Source organism: Schistocerca gregaria, chromosome 2, assembly GCF_023897955.1.
Source record: "Schistocerca gregaria isolate iqSchGreg1 chromosome 2, iqSchGreg1.2, whole genome shotgun sequence".
Taxonomy (NCBI): Eukaryota; Metazoa; Arthropoda; class Insecta; order Orthoptera; family Acrididae; genus Schistocerca; species Schistocerca gregaria.
Window position 1 is genome coordinate 618,403,144 of NC_064921.1, and position 15,126 is coordinate 618,418,269.

The 15,126-nt window shown below is 44.7% G+C and overlaps 1 protein-coding gene across 1 annotated transcript in view; it reads right to left on the reverse strand.

The window, feature by feature from the left end:
- LOC126335901 (uncharacterized) overlaps positions 1–15,126 on the reverse strand; it is a 204,773-nt gene that overhangs the window by 129,810 nt on the left and 59,837 nt on the right. Inside the window, exon 3 of the mRNA XM_049999373.1 lies at positions 1,926–2,027. Within this exon, the coding sequence (XP_049855330.1) occupies positions 1,926–2,027 (102 nt within the window). The remainder of the gene's footprint in view (positions 1–1,925; positions 2,028–15,126) is intronic.

Consider the following 15,126-nt stretch of genomic DNA (forward strand, 5'->3'; position numbering starts at 1 on the left):
ATGCTAGAAAAAGAAGGAAAATCTTAAAAATATGCTTTGCATATTCACTGAAAATTAGAAAAACCTTCACTGGAAAAAGATATGTTTAGGTGAGAGAAGCCTACACGTCTCGTAGGATAGTGGAGTTTGGACCTAAACAAAGCAACTAAGTTTCTTGTGATGCAGAAAGGGCGATAGGTTAGGGAGTGGTAGGGAGGGGGTGTTTATAATAGAAGAAAGAAATGGAGAAGCGGAGTGACTTCTAGGTCAGGCCATGGTGTAAATAGGGAAAAGAGCAGCCAAAGATGCAGAGGGAAGGGGAAACTGATGTGGTAAGGGATATGGGGAAAGCGTTAAAGTTGACAAGATTACATAAATATTGGGCCGGATTTCACTGACACACAGGTTTGTTGGTACAAGTGGAAAAAAAATTGGGGTTGTTGAAAGCCTCGTGAATTTGTGTAGCCACTAATCTATGGTAGTACGAAAAACTGAATGTACCGCTTAAAGACAGCACATGGAGAGCAGGTCTGCACTTTATTGCAGTTGTCGCTAGTGTCTTACGTAAGTGAAAATGTACACTATCTGATCTAAAGTATCGCACACACCTGAGTAATGTGGAGTTAGCCACTAGATGTCACGAGAGGTGGGTCCGCGAGTATAAACGGAGGCGGGGAGTACTCTGTTGTCAGTAGGGAAGCAGCAACAACAGGAGAGAGGAATGAGTTTGAATGCGGAGTAATCATCGGATGTGACTTGAGTAACAAATCCATCCCGGACATTTAAACGCTTCTAAAGCAGTCCATGTGGATTGTCAGTTGTTGGCGATGTGACTGTGAAGGAACAACCACAACTAAACCAAGACCAGGCAGACATCGATAGGAACCGTCGAGCACTTCGGAGCGTGGTCGCAAATGACCTCATGACATCAGCTCAAGGAGTCACTCGGGAGTGCCACAGCGCTGTAGCAGTCCAGTCAGCGCAGTGACTGTGAGTAGGGATTCTGAAGTCAGTTCCAAGTGACACTTGATGCTGTGCCACTGGTCAGTGAATAACTGGAAACGAGTGGTTTAGAGTGATGAATCGCGCTACACTATGTGGCCATGGGACGGATGGGGCTTTGTTTGGCGAAAACTGTGGAAAGTTACCGGCCACCGCGCGTAGCGCCAACAGTGAAGTATGGCGGAGGTGGTGTAACAGTATGGGGGTGCTTTTCATGGTTAGAGTGTTGTTTACTTATTGCACGTAAGAAAACGCCAGCCACGCGGGATTAGCCGAGCGGTCTCTGGCGCTGCAGTCGTGGACTGTGCGGCTGGTCCCGGCGGAGGTTCGAGTCCTCCCTCGGGCATGGGTGGTGTGTTTGTCCTTAGGAAAATTTAGGTTAAGTAGTGTGTAAGCTTAGGGATTGATGACTTTAGCAGTTAAGTCCCATAAGATTTCACACACATCTGAACATTTTGAAAAAAACGCCCAATACAGGACGATATGCATTGTGTACTGCGAACAGCAGAGGAACAATTTGGAGACTGATTGTCTGGAGCAGCATGACAATGCTGACTGCCATAAAGCAGGATCTGTGAGGCAATTGTTTATGGACCGTAACATTCCTGAAATGGACTGGCTTGCTCAAGTTCCGACCTGAATCCAATGGAACTTCTGTAGGACGTGCTACAACGACGACTTCGCTCCAGATCTCAGTGGCCAGCATCACTCCCTCCTCTGGTCTCGGCTTTTGAGGAACAATCGGCTGCCATTTCTCCGCAGACATCCAGACAACTCATTGAAAATGTCCCCAGCATAGCTGAAGCCATTATAAAGGAGAAGGGCGGACACACTCCGTATTAATGTCCAGTGGTAGGTATCGGATACTTTTGATCAGATAGTGTGTGACGTTTTAATTGTTTGGTTCTACTTGTTGCAAACACAGGTAAGGCGGCGGTACTTACGGGTGACGTCGTGCGTGGAGACGAAGCGGGCGCTGGCCGAGGTCGCCAGCAGCACCAGCAGTGACAGCAGCAGCGGGGGCGGCGGCCACGTCATGGCCGCGGCTGCGACACACAACAACACAATGGCGCGCTACAGTACAGCACAGTACAGCACGGCGCCGCTGTCAGCTACATCTAGACGAATTTGTGAATACTTAAGTACACCGAAACGCCGAAGAAGCTGGCATAAGACATGCGTATTGATATACGGGAAATGTAAACGAGCAGAATATGGCGCTGCGGTCGGCAACGCCTATATAAGACAAGTGTCGGGCGCAGTTGATGGATCGGTTACTGCTGCTATAATGACAGGTTATCAAGATTTAAGTGAGTTCGAAAGTGGTGTTAAAGTCGGTGCACGAGTGATGGGACACAGCATTTCTGAGATAGCGGTGAAATGGGGATTTCCGCGCACGAACATTTCGCCAGTGTACCATGAATATCAGGAATCCGGTAAAACATCAAATCTCCGACATTGCTGTGGCCGGAAAACCATCCTGCAAGAACGGGACCAACGACGACTGAAGAGAATCGTTCAGTATGACAGAAGTGCAACTCTTCCGCAAATTGCTGTAGATTTTGATGCTGAGTGATCAACAGGTGTAAGCGTGCGAACCATTCAATGAAACATTATCGATATGGGTTTTCGGAGCCGAAGGCCCACTCGTGTAGCCTTTATGATTGCCCGACACAAAGCTTTACGCCTCGCCTGGGTCCGTCAACACCGACACTGGACTGTTGATGACTGGAAACATGTTGCCTGGTCGGACGAGTCTCGTTTCAAACTGCATCGAGCGGATGGACATGTACGGGTTTGGAGAGACCCTCATCAATCTATGGATCCTGTATGTCAGCACGGGACTGTTTAAGCTGGTGGAGGTTCTGTAATGGTGTGGGGCGTGTGCAGTTGGAGTGATATGAGACCCCTGATACGTCGAGATACCACTCTCACAGGTGACACGTACGTAAGCATCCTGTCTGATCACCTGCATCCATTCATATCCATTGTGAATTCCGACGGACTTGGGCAATTTCAGTAGGACAATGCGACACCCCACATGACCGGAATGGGTACAGACTAGCTTCAGGGACACTCTTCTGAGTTTAAACACTTACGCTGGCAAGCAAATTCCCCAGACATGAACATTATTGGGCGTATCTTGGATATGCCCCCTCGTACTCTTTCGTATTATTGGACAGCCCTGCAGGATTCATGGTGTCAATTCCCTCCAGCGCTACTTGAGACATTAGTGGAATCCACCCCTCGTCGTGTTGTGGCACTTCTGCGTCTAGGGCAGATGTAACAGTTTCTTTGGATCTTCAGTGATTAATAGACATTGGAAAGCCAATAGATCCCACAAAAATTCTCGTAATATTGAGTCATTATGTACTTTTTTCCGCTCTTTCCTGCGGGGAAACACCACATTCCGATAATACACACGCAATATATCTTATGATTATCCTTATTAGTTTTGTTGATTTATAACTTTCATTTTGATATTCCTCTATCGAGTTCGGAGTTTTGCACTTCGTTGCCGTTTTATACCAAGTACCAGAAGTATCAATAATTAATCGTTTAGTCAAAAAATGGTGAAAATATTGACAAAGAATGAAATTTTTTGTTATTACAATACCTGCAATTAAATATTATTTTTTAAATTCATTTCCTAGTTTACTGTTGTTTCTGTGATTTAATGCGAGTTCCCGTCTGGCGTGCAGGCTGCGTGAGCGGATTGTCCTGCAGACCAGGTTCTGGACGTCCGTGGAGAACAGACACGCGTGTAGCTCGACGCATCGTGCGACCAGAGGTGGCAGACTGAATATCATCCAGGGGCGAAATCCGAGCTGATGTTGCACCTGTTGTGTGATCAGGGACCAGTCGGGCCGTCTGCCTTCAGCAGGATTACACTGAGGTGTAATAGCTATATGCACACATACGGATAGCGGTAATATCGCGAACACAAGATGAAAAAGGGCACTGAATTGGCAGAACTGTCATTTGCACTGAGGTGATTCACGTGAAAATATTTCCGACGTGATTATGGCCGCACAACGGGAATAAACAGACTCTGAACGTGGATGGTAGTTGGAGCTACATGCCGCGCGGGATTAGCCGAGCGGTCTTTGGCGCTGCAGTCATGGACTGTGCGGCTGGTCCCGGCGGAGGTTCGAGTCCTCCCTCGGGCACGGGTGTGTGTGCTTGTCCTTAGGACACTTTAGGTTAAGTAGTGTGTAAGCGTAGGGACTGATGACCTTAGCAGTTAAGTCCCTTAAGATTTCACACACATTTGAACATTTATTTGGAGCTACATGCATGGGCCATTCATTTCAGAAATCCTTAGGGAATTCAATATTTCGAGAACCACAGCGTCAAGAGTGTACCGAGAGTACCAGATCTGAGTCGTCACGTCTTAACTCGGACAAAACAGTGGCCGACGATTCTAATTAACGATTGAGAGCAGCGGCGTTTGTGTAGAATTGTAAGTGCTAACAGACAAGCAACACTGAGTGATACAACCGCAGAAATCAACGTGGGACGTACGACGAGTATGTCCATTAGGGCAATGCGTTGAAATTTGGCGTTAGTGAGCTATGATAGTAGACAATCGCCTTTGCTAACAGCACAACATAGCCTGCAGCGCCTCACCTAGGCTCGTGACTTCATTGGTTGGACCCTACACGATTGAAAATCCGTGGCCTGGTTAGATCAGTCCCAATTTCAATTGGAAAGAAAGAGCTGGTAGTTGGGTCCGAGTGTGGCGCAGACCCCAAGAAGCCATGGACACAAGTTGTCAACAAGGCACTGTGCAAGCTGGTGGTGGTGACTCCATAATGGTATGGGGCGTGTTTCATGTGAGTGGGTCCTCTGGTCCAACTGAAATGATCATTGACTGGAAATGGTTAAGTTCGACTACTTGGAGACCATCTGCAGCCATTCATGAACATCATGTTACCAAACAGCGATGGAATTTTTATGGGTGACGATGCTGCATGTCAGCGGGCCACAATTGTTCGTAATTGGTTTGAGAAACATTCTGGACAATTCGAGTGAAAGATTTGGGCACCCAGTCGTCCGACATGAATCAAAATGAACATTTATGACACACAATCGAGAGGTCAGTTCGTGCACAAAATACTGCGCCGACAACACGTCTGCAGTTATGGAGAGCTATACAGGCAGCATGGCTCAGTAGTTTTGGAGGGGATTTCCAACAACTTGTTGACTCCATGCCACATCGAGCTGCTGCGGTACGCCGAGTAAACGGAGGTCCGACATTATGTTAGGAACTGTCCCATTACTTGTCACCTCTGTGTAAGAACACGTGTGTCTCTGGCCAGGCTACGATTCACAACAGTACACCGCCAAGCATTGCTACTCTGGTGACGTGAAAGAGTTGACTGGTGAGTGGAATGGCGCTCTGTTATCTTAAGCAATGATAGCAGGTTCTTTCTGTGTGCGAATGAAGTTCGTACATGTGTAGGGCGTAGACGTAGACCTGGTGAGGTGTCTACTCCAGAGGGCATTCGCCCACTAACCACGACACCGGCTTCACGGTGTGGGGGGCCATCAGTTACAACTCGCTGTCACATTTGGTGGCTCTGCAGGGTAAAGTAACCGGTCCCCCCTATAATGCACAGGCTGTGCTAGTTATTTCTTCACCGGGAAGGTGATACACATTTTCAGCAGGATAACGCACATCCACTTGCGACTGGTGCGACGCAACGTGCTCTTCGTGGTCTACAGAAACTACTCTGGCCGTCAGGATCACCAGATCTTTCGCCAATTGAACGTGAATGGGACATAATTAAGCAGGAACTTAATCGTTCTTCAGAACCTGCAAGAACCATTACCGAATTACGACAAAAGGCGCAAAATGCTTGGAACAGTCTATCCCAGAATGCCGTTCGGCACCTTCGTGATTGTTTGGATACTAGAAGAATACCTGCTTGCGTTACCGTCAGAGGGGGGCGTGGGTGGGGGGAGGGTACACTGTGTACTGGTGCAACTATTTGGGCACTTTTTGCTGTGCCACGTGTGTTTCGCTTGGTATGCATTTGTTATCACATAATTCTACAATGACGAACTGCTGTCATCCCATTTGCCAATAAAATTACATTGCCCTTGACGGAGTTTCATTTTTTTCTGACAGTGCATGTCCCAATCTTCACGTCAATTCTGCCGAATAATGATTCGCAACCCAGAACTCTTTTGCAGTGGTTAAAACTGCTAAATGAAATGTAAAAGTATCAGGCAAGACTTGATATCGAAGAAATGTATCAAACCTTTTTGCAAAAACTAAAAATTCATTCTGATATTCGAGTAATTTGCTAAACCGTCACAGAAGTAAGAACAGAAAGGCATGACGATATTCTAGAAACCAGGTATCTGTTGGTGAGGTGAATAAACCTTGATGAATATATCGTCATTTTAATTTGGTTTTATAAAATACACAAAATGCCTTCCAGCCTACATAGACTTGATAATAGAATCAGAAATTGCTTCAAGAAGAGCAGCACAGTTTGCAGATTTTTTCATAGTCAACCATCAGGACAACGTCGGGAAGAAATATATTTCAAAATAATATGGAGTATGTTTCTGACAGCTTCGAGTAAAATAACTCGATTCTCCTGCCATGTGAAATAATTTACTACGTATACAACTGGGCTTAAGGAAACCAAGGATATAATGAGTTGAGCGGTATACTGGCTGAGGAGCAAAGAGTGAAGCAAATGTTGGCAGCCTTTGCGCCCAGCTAGCTGCCGCCTGCTCCAGCGGCCCACATTACCGCTGATAATTATGTGCAAGTGTCTCGTCGTCCTTCCTAGGTAGGGCGAGGACAACACGAGAGTGCGCCAGCAAGTAAGGCAGCGTGCCAGGTCGTTTAAACCGTGAATTATTGTCTGAGTCTGCGTGAGGGAGCATTTCTAATAATATGAAACCGGTAGAAGTCTTAACGACAGTCTTCGTCTGGACTAAATTTTGTTTCTGTTGTAGACTGACCTCTTAATGTTTCTACACCTAACTAGTTTTAGAAGTTTCTTCTGGTTGCTGTCGTGAAAGAGGTACTGAACACCTATTTATCGTTCACATTTTTTTTCTGGGACTCACTCGTGCAGTGTGCGTGGATTGTCCGCCGCAAAGTAAACTTTAGAGAAACTTATTTCCCCATCATATTGTTTGTAACTTCTTGCCAAATTATGGCTATATGCAGTGAAAATGTGGATGGGGAAGTGATTTGATCATTTGGATGTTATGTTTCCAGACGTATGAGGTGGCAGCAACGCGTCGGTAACTTAACCAAAAACGCTCTGCTTTGTTTGATTTGTACTTCGAAATCTCTATCACTGTGTTGACGTGCATACTTAGACCCAATCCTAGTATAGTACCCACAACAGTGTAGCTAAGATCACATACGTATTACTTCTACAGAAGTGTGCGGTAAGGATATTGTGTAAAGTACATAGCCATGTATCTTGTAGGAGGAAGATCAAAACACAATAACTCACCATATTCCCACGTGCCATTCAGCAGGGTATGGAACGCTCAGTCAATAAATGTATTTAATTATGTATCGCCTATATGTATGTGTCTGAATACTGATGTATCTGTATATATGGCTGCAATACCAAAATCTCTTATTTGTATACTGTCCTCATGTTCTTCCTATATGGTATTTATAGACCTTCAAAAATATTAAATTCTCTATTCGTAGCTTCTGAAATAGTTCTTACAGCATAAATAAAGTGATATTGCATTGTTAATTTAGATACATAGTCGTTGATATGAATTGACTGAGGAATATCCCAACAGTTTACTAGTAGTGATTTATCATTCGTTATTGTGTTACACGTGGGATTTTTACAGTGTATTTCGTTTGTGTATCCTGTGTTACATTTTCGTCTTGTTTACTCGTTTCAGTATACTGTTGACGTAAAATTTGTTTTACGATTGGATCTGACCTTTGTTAAACCTATGTAGATTTGTACCAGGGCACGATTTAAACTAACCTATACTCTGAATTGCCAAAACAAACTGTAGTATAAAATTTCCAATGTTGACGTGGCTATATGGGCACAGTCCGAAAGTCGATAAATTAAAAAATAAATACAGAGTGTAACGGATATAAGTGCAGATATTTTTATATGTGGTACCTTAGCATTCCAACACATCAGTGTGTTCGTTTTTTCTGAGCATCGAACAATCTTCTCACAAACGCGTCACAAACTTTATGACCAAATGCTTTCTGAATAGACGAACTGTACCATTAAGTGGACTACGCTTGAGACTATCTGTTTTGCATCCATACGTCCACACTTCAACACATGACCTACTGCGCAGCGAAAAATTAGCATTAATGGCTTGCTCTTGCCACATGTACTTGGCAGTACTAACCAACCTGAAAACATACGACTTGTAAGGGCTATAATTATTACTAATAGCAAATGACATGAATACTGATGTAATGTTTTGCAGTACACCATCCTAAGTCACCTGCACTTTTTCCCGATACTTTTCAGGAAGACCTAGGGTTCTTACACTTCCGTGCTATTTACAAACACAACGCTACAAATTAAAAGTAAATTCACTGTAGACAATACTTCTCCATCTATGTTCAAGAATGGAGTGCTGTATCCTGGTCAGAAGTTACAGGTAAGCATTAAGCAAGTAACTAAAAATTCCAATGTATTCAAAAACAACGTAAAATGTTTGCCACTCCTACAGATTATTAGAATATTTGCACTGAGGGATATAAATTTCCATATCTCGAATGATTGTATGGAACAGATATTTACTTAGCTTGCATACAGACAGCTAATAGCAGTAGCTATAAAGTTACATAAATCTTTACTTTGAAGCATTGTATGGCAACAGCAGCCGGATAGTGCATGAGGGGGAGCTCTAGGTTTTGCCGAAACAGCAGTTTTCTTCTGATATACGTAAAGTAATGTATTAAGTGAGCGGAGTAGATTAGCAATTCTCTTTATTTGTTGCTGCCTATTAATATGTAACTTGACCCCATTCCACATCCTTGAAGAATCCCTCTCCTTATATAATTTACAGAATATGATGTGTGAATAAATGAAGGTTTGAATGAATGAATGCGTTCTGTCGGATATCTAGCTGTGCATGGGTCCATTCTATGAGAGGGAAAGTTGAGCGAGGTGGAATGAGCAAGCGATAGGAAGCCATACGTTCCGGCAATCCATCAGGGAGATGTCATACTAGTTTCATATGGGCATGCTGGTGTTAGAGATGTCATTGTGGAGTGAAGATGTCAGGGAAACTCAGATACACACAGCAGGCGTGAATAATAAAACTTTACGGGCCGCCAAACACAGAAACATGCTATACGAGCAAGTAGTCAAACACCTTTGTCAAACGTATCATGTGCAAAGGTCAGAACTGCCCATCGAGGCAATTGCGCACGCTCTCTCTGTAGTCGTTCTGGTTCTCAGAAGCAGTTGGTTATAAGGAGAAATTTAAAAATATTTTATTCATTTACGAGTCACGGTGGACGAAGTGGCACTCTTAAGGGAGTACGTGAAGCTGACGGGTGTCTTGCGGAAGGTAACTTCTAGACTATGCGGTGGCGGCAAGCAAAATTATTAAGCGCCGTTTTAGTGGTTTAGACTCCAAGCATTGAATTTGGTCGATGGTAAAATGGACGCAGGCGCTATGAAAAAATTTTGGTTAACAGCAGGCTATCCATACTATGGCAACGGTCAAGAATCGTTGAAGCTTTAATGTATCAGCCTGATAATGATCTCACACACCAAGCAAGGATCGCTACATAATAGTTCGAAGAAATTCATGAGCTTTTGCTCTTCCGTCCTGCTAAAAACTTTAACCTGGACCACACTGATTGCCTTTAGAATGCAACGGCAGATGAATTTGTCCAAAAGCATAGAAACTATTCGCCATCTGCAGGGAGTGTGTTAAGAAATTTTACAATTATTATGTCTGAAATTCGTGTAAAGCCATCCCCCAAGATAAGTGCTTTAATTCGCGCAAATAGTAGCCGAACACGTTAATAGTTACGCATTTTATGAATTCATTGGGCTGCATAAAGTGTAATAAGAGCAGCTGTTACTAAAGTTTACGTTGTAAGTTCTAAAGTACAAAAGAAGTTACTGGTGGTTTTAAGTTCCAGAACTTAGATTATTATCATTATTTTAATACAGATCTGAACAAACTTCTGTCGAACTTAATACAAATTATATTCAAACTTAGATTATTATCATTATTTTAATACAGATCTGAACAAACTTCTGTCGAACTTAATACAAATTATATTCAAATGAGCAATAGCTTTGCGAAGTACAGTTAACTCCCGTTCTAAGACAGTATATTCATAGTAAAAATTTAACAGCTCCATTTTAGCAGTGAAATACTTTTATAGATTTTTCAAGAACATATGTCATTTCTACTTCAACTATGTTATCACAATGTTACATTCCAACTGTTACCAAAATAACGCATTAAAAGTGGTTCAAACGGCTCTGAGCACTATGGAACTTAACTTCTGAGTTCATCAGTCTCCTAGACCTAACTAACCTAAGAACATCACACACACACCCCTGCCCGAGTCAGGATTTGAACCTGCGACCGTCGCGGTAGCGCGGATCCAAACTGTAGCGCCTAGAACCGCTCTGCCACCCCGGCCGGCATAGCACATTAGTTTCTCTAGGGTCTATTGTGACTGGGGGCGGAGGGATTGGGAGGAATCCACTAGATAACTAATATTGATGTCCAACGTCTGGCTGAATGTATGACTTCACAATCAAAAGTACCACTCATGGAGGTCAACGACCATCACCGCAGTAATCGAAAATTCTTTTGAACAGCCGTTCCGCATGTCTCATCATGAAACGTGAGGGGGATACTGAACATATTTACCCAAACATTAATTCTATATCTTGGATCACTAGAATGGAAAGCGCATTGGAAAACTGCTGTGAGTCGTATAGCTTCTAAGCGCTGTTGTTATTGCGTAGTAGATGCTCTGCTTGACTTCGTCAGGGTCGCGTTAACTGCTTCTGCTGTTTCACGTGACAACCGGTCTAGCTGGTAGCTGGCTTCCCAGGCGCTGAAGACCAGAGCAACATGTGAATTTGGTTCTACTCTTCTTCGATGAGGTAGATAAACGTTTACCGTGACGAAGATCTCGACGGAAGTCGTGTCTCATGATGGACGTCATAGTATGTTTCACATGTCAGGGAAGGGGGAGATTAAGATTTAATGTCTCGTCGACATAGAAGTCATTAGAGACCCAGCACACCCTCGGAATGGAAGGATATGGAAGGAAACCGGCCGTGCGCTTTCAAAGGAACCGTCGCGGCGTTTGCCTGGAGAAATTTAGGGAAATCGCAGAAAACCTAAAGCTGGATGGCAGATGTGAACCATCGTCCGCCTGCACGCAAGTCCAGTGTGCACTGCGCCAACTCGCTCGGTCACATCACTGTGTGTGAGTGCGTGCGTGCGTGCGTGCGTGTGTGTGTGTGTGTGTGTGTGTGTGTGTGTGTGTGTGTGAAAAGAAAGTAGTGCCTTTCGTACTGTTGTTATAACCTATTCTATTTTTTCTCTGCTAGTGGTTCTGCGCGATGAGGTCTCTGTCTTGCTACGTAGCCACGCTATTGTATTAGTGTCAGAGCATTACACGTTACAGTGCGACGAGAATGAGACAGATTTAGAATCCAAGTATTCAAAATAGCGCTTGTCACTGCAACCCGTAGGTTTCTGATACGTACAGTATTCGAAAATAACAGTAATGGGGTTAATACCGTTTCACATAGGTCTGAATCGCCACTTGAAAGAATTATATGCATAGTCCTTGTAAGAAGATGAAACGCATCGGGGCGCCCAGATTGTGGCCTTCGTGACCATTCAAAAACCTGCAGAGATTTATACTTGGAAAATAACGCTGAAAGTAGGTTACAGTACGCTTGTTCGCCCAATGCTTGAATACTGCTCAGCAGTGTGGGATCCGCACCAGGTAGGGTTGATAGAAGAGATAGAGAAGATCCAACGGAGAGCAGCGCGCTTCGTTACAGGATCATTTAGTAATTGCGAAAGCGTTACGGAGATGATAGATAAACTCCAGTGGAAGACTCTGCAGGAGAGACGCTCAGTAGCTCGGTACGGGCTTTTGTTAAAGTTTCGAGAACATACCTTCACCGAAGAGTCAAGCAGTATATTGCTCCCTCCTACGTATATCTCGCGAAGAGACCATGAGGATAAAATCAGAGAGATTAGAGCCCACACAGAAGCATACCGACAATCCTTCTTTCCACGTACAATACGAGACTGGAATAGAAGGGAGAACCGATAGAGGTACTCAGGGTACCCTCCGCCACACACCGTCAGGTGGCTTGCGGAGTATGGATGTAGATGTAGATGTAGATGAAATAGTACGAGTACTGTTGCTGTGACAACATCATATATTTAGTTTCAAGTTTTACTGTTGCTGCAAATGTAAAGAAGACAAGCGAGTAGACGGACGTACCTCCTTTGTAGGTTAAATTACTATTTAGTCTGTCTCAAGATTTTGTGATCTAATCAGTCCACATGTGTTGTCTTGGAACTGTACTTAGTTTGCCTGCATACACCAGGAGGTCCGATTTTCGGCGTCTTTTGAGCACTCAGCGAGCGGTGAAAGTGAAGTGTTCAACTGAAATGTTTTACAAAAACGTCCAAAAATGGCTTTCCTGGTGTACGTAGGCCAACGAAGTACAACTCCAGGACGACACATGTGGAATAACAAAAAAAAAAGGCTCAAATGGCTCTGAGCACTATGGGACTCAACTGCTGTGGTCATCAGTCCCCTAGAGCTTAGAACTACTTAAACCTAACTAACCTAAGGACATCACACACATCCATGCCCGAGGCAGGATTCGAACCTGTGACCGTAGCAGTCGCGCGGTTCCTGACTGCGCGCCTAGAACCGCGAGACCACCGCGGCCGGCGGAATAACAAGATCATAAAATTATCAGAAGAACCAGCAACTAGTGCCAAAAAGTTGTTTCTCATCTAATAAGAAGAGAATAAGAAGAAACTGTGTAACTTATAATACTAATATCCCTAATCATTTTGTAACGTTATTATTACGCTGTCCAGTCACATTAATGTGACCAGCTTTCAAAAGCTCTGAGACGCGCAGAAAGAGAGCCAGTGAGGTTCTGGTAAGCACAGCCAGGTATATGGAGCCATGTGGGCTCCAACCCCGTGGTCAGCTGCGCTGGGTTTCTGTGTTGGGGATCCAAGGCCCCAACAGCCCGATCGTGGTGGTCTCACATACTCTCGGTTGGGTTTGAATCAGGGAGTTTGGTGGCCAGGGGAGTGCGGTAAACTGGGCGTGGTAGTCTTAGAACCATGCACATGCCCTGCGAGCTGAATGACATGTCCTGCTGGTAGATGCTATCCTGTCGAGGAAAAAGGAACTTCGGGTAGGAATGGGTATGGTCCCCAGGGACAGATGCATACTTGTCTTGATCCATTCTGGCTTCCAAAATGACGAGATCAGCCAGGAAATGTCCTCCAGTCTGGACCCTCCCAACGACAGTTACAGCGTGTTTGCTTTCCAGTCCTTAGATCCCAACTGCCATCTGTCCGATGGATTATAATGTTTGATTCATCCGAAAACTCCATATGTCACCATTCAGTGGACGTTCAGTTGCGGTATTGCCGTGCAAATTCCAGCCTTCGTCGCTGATGAACAGCAGTCCTCGTGGGTACATGAACCGGGTGCCTGCTGCGGAAGCCCGTACCTCTCAACATTCGCTGAACGGTCGTGTAAGAGACACTGTTGGCAGCCAATCTCTTGGTTCCTCTTGGCGGTCAGTTGCTCAACATTAGCACGTCTAAGTACGCAAAAACACCCTGAAGAAGGTCGCTTGCAACAGGGACCGAAACGTCGGTAGCTTTATAGGTATTGACAATGCGGCCACAAACCCAGAAAAAATTTCTCGAATGTGACAATGGCCGCGGAAGCCTACATTTATTTTAGCACGTCTGTTCGCTAGTACATATCTTTACAGCGGTCATTCACCACTGTCATTTATGGACCTTGATCCACTGCAAGTGGATGACACCATTTTGTCATGCACGAAATAATCTGAGGTGACAAAAGTAATGCGATAGCGATATACACATATAGATGTGGCAGCAGTATCGCGTACACGACGTATGAAGGGCGATGCATTAATGGAGATGTCATTTTTACTCAGGCGATTCATGTGAAAAGGTATCCAACCTGATTACAGTCGCACGATGGGCATGAACAGACTTTGAACGCGGAATGGTAGTTGGAGCTATTTGCATGGGACATTCCATTTCGGAAATCGTATTCCGAGATCCACAGTGTCAAAAGTGGGTCGCAAACACCAAATTTCAATGATTACCTCTCATCACGGTCAACTCAGGGGCCGACGGCCTTCACTTAACGAGAGAAAGCAGCGTCGTTTGCGTATAATTATCAGTGCTAACAGACAAGCAACATTGCGTGAAATAACCACAGAAATCAATGTGGGGCGTAAATGAATATTTGCGTTAGGATAGTGGGGCTAAATTTGGCGTTAATGAGCTATGGCAGCAGACGACCGATCCGAGTACCTTTGCTAAGAATATATCACCTGTAGAGCCTCTCCTGGGCTCGTGACTTTATTGGTTGGGCTCTGGACGACTGGAAAACTGTAGCCTGGTCAGATGAGTCTCAATTTCAGTTAGTAAGAGCTGACGGTCGGTTTGGAGTGTGGCCCGCAGACCCGACGAAGCCATGGGCCCAAGTTCACCAGCAAGGCACTGCGCAGGCTGTTGTTGGCTCCATAATGATGAGGGCTGTTTTTATGTGGAATATGGATCAAATGGCTCTGAGCACTAAGGGACTTAATTTCTGAGTTCACCTGTCCCCTAGATTTAGAACTACCTAAACCTAACTGACCTAAGGACATCACACACATCCATGCCCGAGGCAGGATTCGAACCTGCGACCGTAGCGGTCCTGCGGCTCCAGACTGTAGCGCCTAGAACCGCTCGGCCACTCCGGCCAACTTATGTGGAATAGACTGGGTCTTCTGGTCCAACTGAATCGATCATTGGGCTGGAAGTGGTTATCTTGGGTTACTTGGAGACCATTTTCGGCCTTTCGTGAACCTCATATTACCA